Raw genomic sequence first — 8,676 nt, forward strand, 5'->3', positions numbered from 1 at the left:
AAAGTTGATCACGTGCATGCTTTCTGGAACACGTTGTCAGTATCTTGTTATCTTTCTTTTTCTCACTTTTAATTATTATAGCAATTGATATTTATAGGCATGGCCGAACATAGGATTATGATTATCAAACTCTTTCGTTAATTTGTTAATTGGGATAAGTTTATCTTTTCATATTTGGTTTTTGAATTAATTCGAAAATAAATTTATTTTCTAAATAAATTCTGTAAAATTAATTATAAAATTAGAAAGTTAGTGTAAATTGTGAATTTAGAGTAATTTTACGAATTTTTTTAATAAAAAACTTATAGTATTATGCTTCGAAATGTATCAAAATTAATTATATTAATTAAAGTATTTATATTTTACAATATTTTTAATATATTTATAATTTTTTTATTTCAAAATATATAATTTTATAAATTTAAATTCTTTATTGAAAGTTGTAATGGATAAAAAACTATAAAATTTATTTAAGGGATAAGAATCTCGTTTGATTAAGGTTAAAAATATGCTTTTTATTACTTTTATTGGTATTTTGGGGAATTACTTTAACAAAGTTTAATTCATATATATTTTTTATTTTTATTTTTTATATACATTCAATAAAAAAACTTATTATCGCGTCTATTTTCATTGCAAAATAATTAAATAAATGTTTCTGTAAAAACTATATGCATTGATAATATATAAATTACACTCCATTTTCATTCAGCATATTATAACTTTAAACTAATCAGATATATTTATGTATTCATTTCTTTATCCTGAAAAAATATATTTAACTACGCAAATGTAAAGAAAAAAAAAAGATATAATGTAATAGAGAACAAATTGTATAAGTACAAGTTGAATTCTATATAATTTAAATTTTATTAATTCATGTTTTGAATTATAATTTACATTACGTGATTTTTATTAAAATTGAATGACTATTGATATATGATTTCTTTATACATTTTAAAACTGTATAATCGATTTTGATCAAATGAAAACAAATATATCATTGTAATATTTGACAAATATAATGTATAATATTTTTTTATACCACAGTAGATTTGAAAATAAAATTGTTCAATCTACATTACGAAATACTGCAATTATGAAAATATTGAAATTAAGCGATCCTACACGTGCTGGAGCCCATCTCCATGTTTCATTTCTTCAAAATTATAAGAAAAATATTGAAATTTATTTTAAGAAATGAGTTATTTAATCTTTTCTTTTATTTAATACAAATGCATATATTTAACAGTTAAATGGTAATTTTTCTTTATACATATACATATTTAAATTTTTGTTTAATCCGTTTTCGCTTTACTTATTTGTTGATGTGTAATTTATTTTACGTATTTCATTTTCCTTCAAAACGAACAATAATCTGATAAGGGTATATCCCAGATGATTTAGGTATTCTAACTTTCTCTTTCTCTGATGAAATAAAAAAACTAAACTTTTATAATGAAAAATTAAACGATAAAATAAAAAAATAAAATTAAAATTTTGGTGAGAAATGTAGAAAATATTTTGACATAATTATTTTTAGATAGTATTCCATTTTGAGAAAGGTTTCGGAAATCCAGGACCACATATCCAAAAGTGGCCAATGAAGAGGAAGTTATTTCCTTTTACTTAGCCAGAGTTGGTGAAATCGTAGCATCACATTGCCGTTTCATTAAGTTCCATATCATTTCACACTAACCCTAAACCTTGCCTTTAACTTCTTCCTTTTCTCCCACTTCAAATTCAAATACTCACACTATTTCTAATAATATATTATTATATTATTAAATAATATACTATGATAACATTTTAATATCATTTTATTATTAATATAAAGTATTATTATTATTGATTATAAAGTAATTTTAAAACTCAATTATATTGAAAAGTTATCAAAAAGATGTTGGCAAAGCATCGTTATTTAATATTATTTAATTCTATAATAATAATAATTTCATTCTTATAATTTTAATAATAGGACTTATATATGAAAAATGAATAACGTTATGATACCCTGCACTGCACCAGTATAAAAGGAGCAACTTGGGTATCTAATTTCCCAAGAACAAACCAAACAGAAGGTGTAACCTTAAACTCTTTCCTTCACACAATGTTGTCCATTTTTCGTCAATACACCTTCGACGACTCCTTCGAACAAGTCTTCGTCTCGAACAAGTTCCTGAAGGAGTACCAGATCGCACTCACCTTCGCCACCGACTACGACGAGGACGACCACCCCACCAACGGCATCTTCCGCCCCACCTGGGACCTCCAGAAGGTGACACCGGAAGCCATCGAGCTGTTCAAGGAGAAGGGCCGCAGCATGGACGTGGACGTGAAAGTGTTCATCTCCATCGGCAACCGCGGCACCCACCAGCCCTTCAAACCCCTCGACAACAAAACATGGATCGCCAACGCCACCCAGTCCCTCACAAACCTCATCCAGTGCAAGGAGCTGAACCTCCACGTGGACGGCATTGACGTGCTGTATGAGCAAATCGATGCCTCCCCCGGTGACTTTATCCAGTGCGTGGGACAGCTGATAAAGAACCTCAAGGAGAATGGGGTAATCACCGAAGCTTCGATTTCCCCCACGTTTAACCTTAACAAGGAGTTCTACTCTCGTTTGTACAATGCTGTGTCGTCATTGGTTGATTTTGTGGATTACCAGTTCCAGAAGGAGGTTGATTTTGTTATGAATCCCGGTGTGCTGTTGCAGAGGTACAACGAACTCACCAAGGTTTATCCGAGAAGGAAGCTGTTGGCTGGGTACAGCGCAGAGAACGAGGACTGGACCACTCTTTCACCCATCGTCTTCTTCCTTGGTGGCATGGACATTCTCAAGAAGAGAAAGGCTCCTGGAATTTCCATTCATTACCATAATTTCTATGCTCAATCTTCTCCTCAACAATGAACATATCATTATATATTGCCATCATCTTAATCAATATTTACCCTCTTGTTAATATCCATTCCCCATATATATAAACATTATATCACATCTATATGTATACACCTATTCTTGTTTATCTTCTGTTCTTTTCTTTTCTTTTATCACTCACAAAAATGTCGTATCTTGAGAGTTCAGGTGAACGATGTTGCGAATTAAGAACGAACATTAATGCTGACATTACACTGTAATAACATATCTCTATCGGAGAAACAATAATGCTATACTTGGATTAATAAAAAGAAATGAAACTAGATACTCTTTCGTTGGTTATTTAAAATATAATTAAATATATTTCTAATTATTTATGCAAAATTCAATTCATCTCATCTCTTATTTTCAAAAAAAAAAAAAAAAATCTTCAAATTTAAAAATTGGATCGATATAATAATTTTAATCTAATTATATATATTTTTTTTACGTATTAAAGTAGGTTAAACTTATACTTGAATTAAAATCTGTCAAATAATATAAATTCAACCATAAACCTGAAATATTTTTTAACACACAAAAAATATTTAATACAATTAAATTATATGAAGATTATATTTATATATTTTTAAAATTTGGAGATGTGAAACTCGAGACAATCATATATTTTTACTTTTGTGTCATAATTTAAAACTAAAATATATTTAATCCTTTCAATTAACATAAGATATTTTATTTTCCTATTTTATTTCTATTATTTAAATTTAAAAAGAATTACTCATTTTTATTCTAGACATAATTAAATTAAGGTTATTTTCCAGCTCAAAAGTGGCCCGAATGACGATCAATGAAAGACAAGGAAACGGGTCATAGAACAAAATTAAGATATATTACAAGTACAAAATTATGATTTTAGGATTAACAGTTCAAATATAGAAAGAAAGTGCTTCTGAAGCAATTACCAGATATGGAAAATTCTTAAGGCAATACAGCATTGTCCATTTTCTATTATTACTGCAAGGTAACTTTGCTTTCTGATTAATTTTTCTCTTCAGAGAGTTCCTTTTAAAGAGAATTATAAAATGTTTCATAAAAGAATAAAAAATATGTAATTTCAGTAAGAAATATTAGAATTTTATAAGATTTATTCAATTACTTAAAAATATATTATTTCATTTTAAATAAAAAAATATAGAATTTTATATTTTTAACTTTTTTAGCTTTATTTTAGTCTGTCAATGTTTGTTTTCCATTAGAGTTGGTTAAAATTAAAATATTTTCGGTTGATATTAATCATAGTTGTTTTTCAACCAGTTTCAACAAGAGTTATTTTTCAGGTCAATATAACTATTAATTAAGAATCAAAGTTTGGTAGTATTTTTGTGATGTCAATCAATATTTTTATTGATGTTAATAAAAGTTTTATTTTATTTACATTGTCACAATTTTTTTGGTAGATCAATGTTATTTCTCACTTGTCATTTAGATAAAGTTTTTTCAGCTGATATTGATGAGATTATTTTTTGATAGGTGAACTAAATTTCTTATATTGACATATGTCGTGATTATTTTTTTCACTGTCTGTTGTAATATATTTTTTCAAAGACATTAATGTTATTAATATTATTATTTTTTATCAATAATCTTTATGATTTCTTTTCCATGTTGACAAAAAACTTTCAATCAAAGTCACCTTGAATTATCTTTTGTCAATGTGAGTTAATATATTTTTAAACTATATGAATAAGAAAAAAAGTCACTAACAAAATAACTAACCATTGTCATAATATAAATAACTATCACATGGATATTAGTCTAATAATTATAATAATCATAAACATTAAGTAAAACAAATTTCGCAAAATATAAATTAAAAAAAGAGTTTTAAGTGAAAAAGACATGATAAACATTCATCAAAAAAAAGACAATATAATAATAGTCATCAATGTTATTTATTAATTATTAATACCTGTTTAATATTTTTTTTGGTATTAGATGATAATAATTTATCTAGAAAAATTAAAATTTAATAAACTTGAATTATCTTGTTCAATTCAATTAAAACATTTAAAGAATAAAGTAATTTAAAATAAGTTGAATTCAAAGTTAATGAACTAAATATATTAAAAATTATAATTTTTTTTATTAATATTTAGTTAGTGTTTAATTGGAAGCCTTTTCTAATTCATCAATATTAACAAATTGGAATTATGTAACACTGTAAGTAATCTTAAGTGACACATTGTTAATGTGAAATAAAACTTAATATAATTTTATGTTAACACGTTTAAAAAAATTTAAATAATTTTTTTTTAACTTTTCAAAAAGAACACGTCGAAAAACATATTTTAAAACTAAAATATCTCAAATGAACAGCGATTGATCTTAACTATATTAATCAATAAATTTAAAATCAAAATATTAATATTTATCATAATATCAATAACAAAATTCTAATACAAATTATCCGTCCCTTGAATCTTCCACTAAAACTATCCGTCATTTTCTTTAAGGTGAGAAACTTATATCTTTACTACGTCTAATAATTTTATTCTTAAATATTAAAAAATAATTTCGCTAAAAAGTATGTATGTTGTGTACTTAGCCTGAAATAAAAAAATAAAAAAAGATCGTAAAAATTATTTAAAATTTTATTAAAAGTATTTACAGACTATCAAATTTCTAAATGTCCATAGATAAAAATGAAATTTTGAATATCTTATTTTAAATATTGCAAATGAAATTTTGAATATCTTATTTTAAATATTGCAATTATCATATTAACTTCGTTGTTATTAGGGTTAAATCATCGTTTCCATTATAAGTGTGTTCATGGCTATTATGGCCACTATAATAATCTCCCATGAAATACATGTTATCATTTATAGAATTATTAGTATTAACGTACAGGTCTATAGTAATTGCTATTATTAGATACCACTTAGTTGGTTTCTTAAAATTTATACTAATATTTATTTTCAAATAAAGAAAAAAAAATACTGGAACCACTTGGATAATAATCTCTAAATTAATTAATTTATTTTTATCAAAAGTTAGTTTATCCGTAAACTTTGCCATCATGTTAAGCTTCAGAATAAATTGTATTAGCAGTAACATACCCACAAAACATCATTCAGATATAAAGGGAACAGGGTCCAAAGCCTAACAAAAGAAAGATAAAGACCCAAAAAAAAATCTTAATTTTTTTTATAATACTGTTATGCCTTTTGAGCTCAAAAGCCCTTTTGAGAGATTTATAAACGATGATTTTTTATTTTTTTATTTTTACCTTTTGAGTTTTCAGGAGGTAAATTTATGGTTAAAATAATTGATTTATTTTTTTTAATGATATTAAATTTTATCTTAGGTGATAATCGTAAATATCTACTATACTTATATGTGTTCAATTTTATTTTGAATAATATATATATATATATATATATATATATATATATATATATATATATATATATATATATATATATAAATATGGACAATCACTTTTTACCTTAAAAAACTCAAGTCATTAAACGGTCATATTCATTTAATAATTTGTAGTCCCATTAATTTTATAATTTTAATCAGTCTATTAAAAATGAAAACTTGTCATTGAATTTGTCTTTCCACTGCTTTGGTCATGGGAGAATTTGAAAATAGTTAGCTGTTGAACCAGAAGAAAAGTTATTTTGGGAATATTTTAATTTTTTAAAGGCTAAGGTTGTTTTCACTTTTGAAAATTATTTGAAAAAAAGTGAATAAATAAATTTTGGTGAATTTAAAAGTAAAATTTGTGTTATTTTTTTTAAGATAATTGAAAGTGAAAATAAATGGATTTAAAAATAAAATTTGTAAAAGTTTGTGAATGATTTAATTTATGTGATAGATTAAAAAAATTAATAGAAAAAGTTAAAATTATAAAATTATCCTTAATATAAAAAGTATATAAAATTGCATTTAGATGAGTTAGATTTATTTTATAAAAAACATTTAAATGAATAAAATTTATAAAAAAAAATATTCTAATGCCCTGTCGAGGCCATGAAAAATGTTCTGTATAGAAGCAATAAAAGAAAAACTTGTATGTATGATCCCAGAAACGTTATTTACCTTTTGGTCGTTGCTTCCAGCTGTTAGCTGTTATGTATGTAATACACGTTGATCAGGACGAGAAAAAAAGAGCATTATAAGTACCTATATTGTAATTTGATTGAATTTGAATGAGAAAAAATTATAAAAAAAATATAAAATTAGTTTTAAATTAAAAATATGTTTTACTGTTGAGTTCCTTTTTAGAAAACATAATCTTTTCAGCCATTTATTTTCTTTAAATGGCCTTACCTTTAGTTGTCAAAAACATTTCAACATAGTTATTTAAATTAAAATTCTTAAAATTTGTAGAGTTAATAATCATCACAATAATTGGAGACCGGTAAGAAATTCAAAATAAAAATAATAATATTAAAAACATTTATTCTAAAGTAACAATTAAGTTTCCATAATTAAAAAATTATGTTTAATTTATGTTAACACAATAAGTAATTAAAAAATTATGTTACACTAATATATTACTACCTTATTTCTTTATTTAATGTCTGGCAGTTAAGGGTGCTAAAAAAATGAATCAGTTTAATTAAATTTAAAAATTGAAAAAATTACAAAATGAGAAAATTGAATTCATTATGTTGTTTCTTCTCCAAACTAAGGTTTGCTATCAAACTCTACAGCTTAACATTTTATTTTATACTTATTAATTTAAGTTATGTTTATTACTAAAACATAAATAAGTTTCACCTATTTATAATTAAAATGTTCATTAAATTTAATTATGCTGTGTGATGTTACTCTTATTGGAAATTAAGTGTTATGAAATATGATTAATTTTTTTAATTAATATAAAATTAGTTAATCTTTAAATATTGTTAGTTCATTGTGAATTTATTATTATAATACTAAAATAAATTGTGAATTTCTTTAAAGTGTAGATTCTGTGTTAAAAAGATGTTAGCACATGGAAGACCATTATTGAATTTACATATTTGTCCCACGGAACTCATGCTTCAAATTTCATCAACTTCTTCCAAACCAAAATAATTGAACCGATACTTCTTTTTCTTTCTTTCTTTTAATCTTATTGTGTTTGTGTCCCTTCAATTGCAAGTTACCTCGTCAATTTCAAATCACCCTTCAATTTTATACACTATACCTATTTATTATAATATAAAAAATACCAAAATATTTATTTTATTTTATTGATAGGAATTCTAAAAGTTAGATTTTTAGTCATTTCATATTTTTAACTTTTTTATTTATATATTTTTTTTAAAGTTATCTATTTTACTCAATTTAATTTATTTTTTATTATTTTATTTATATTTATTTTACTACTATTTACCTTTTTATTCATTTATTTTACTTTTAATTATTTATATTTATTTTGTTGTCATAATATCTTTTTATTATTTATTTTATTTATAAATTATTTATTTATTTATTTTATATTTATTTTGTTGTCACATGTAAAAAAAATTATTTTATCTTTTTATTAATTTATTTTGTCTTTAAACTAATTTTTTTTGTTTATATTTGTTTTATTGTTACATGTACATAGAATTATTATCATCTAATTAATTATCTATTTTTATTGATTATTATCTATTATCTATGATCTATTATGTAAAAATTAAACTAATATATAATATATACTATAATACAATAAAAGAGGATACTAGGAAAGTTATCCTTTTTCGATGTTTATTTTGTTCACAAATGTTTTAATTGTTAGGTGATATTTTTAT

The 8,676-nt window shown here is 23.6% G+C and overlaps 1 protein-coding gene across 1 annotated transcript; it reads left to right on the forward strand.

The window, feature by feature from the left end:
• Positions 1–2,075: 2,075 nt before the first annotated feature.
• On the forward strand, positions 2,076–3,011 carry LOC106758942 (ruBisCO-associated protein-like). The gene has a single exon (XM_014641955.2). It carries the CDS (start codon positions 2,111–2,113, stop codon positions 2,912–2,914), a length of 804 nt encoding a protein of 267 aa, XP_014497441.1. The 5' UTR covers positions 2,076–2,110; the 3' UTR covers positions 2,915–3,011.
• The last annotated feature ends 5,665 nt before the right edge of the window (positions 3,012–8,676 follow it).

This window comes from Vigna radiata, chromosome 4 (assembly GCF_000741045.1).
Source record: "Vigna radiata var. radiata cultivar VC1973A chromosome 4, Vradiata_ver6, whole genome shotgun sequence".
Lineage (NCBI taxonomy): Eukaryota > Viridiplantae > Streptophyta > Magnoliopsida > Fabales > Fabaceae > Vigna > Vigna radiata.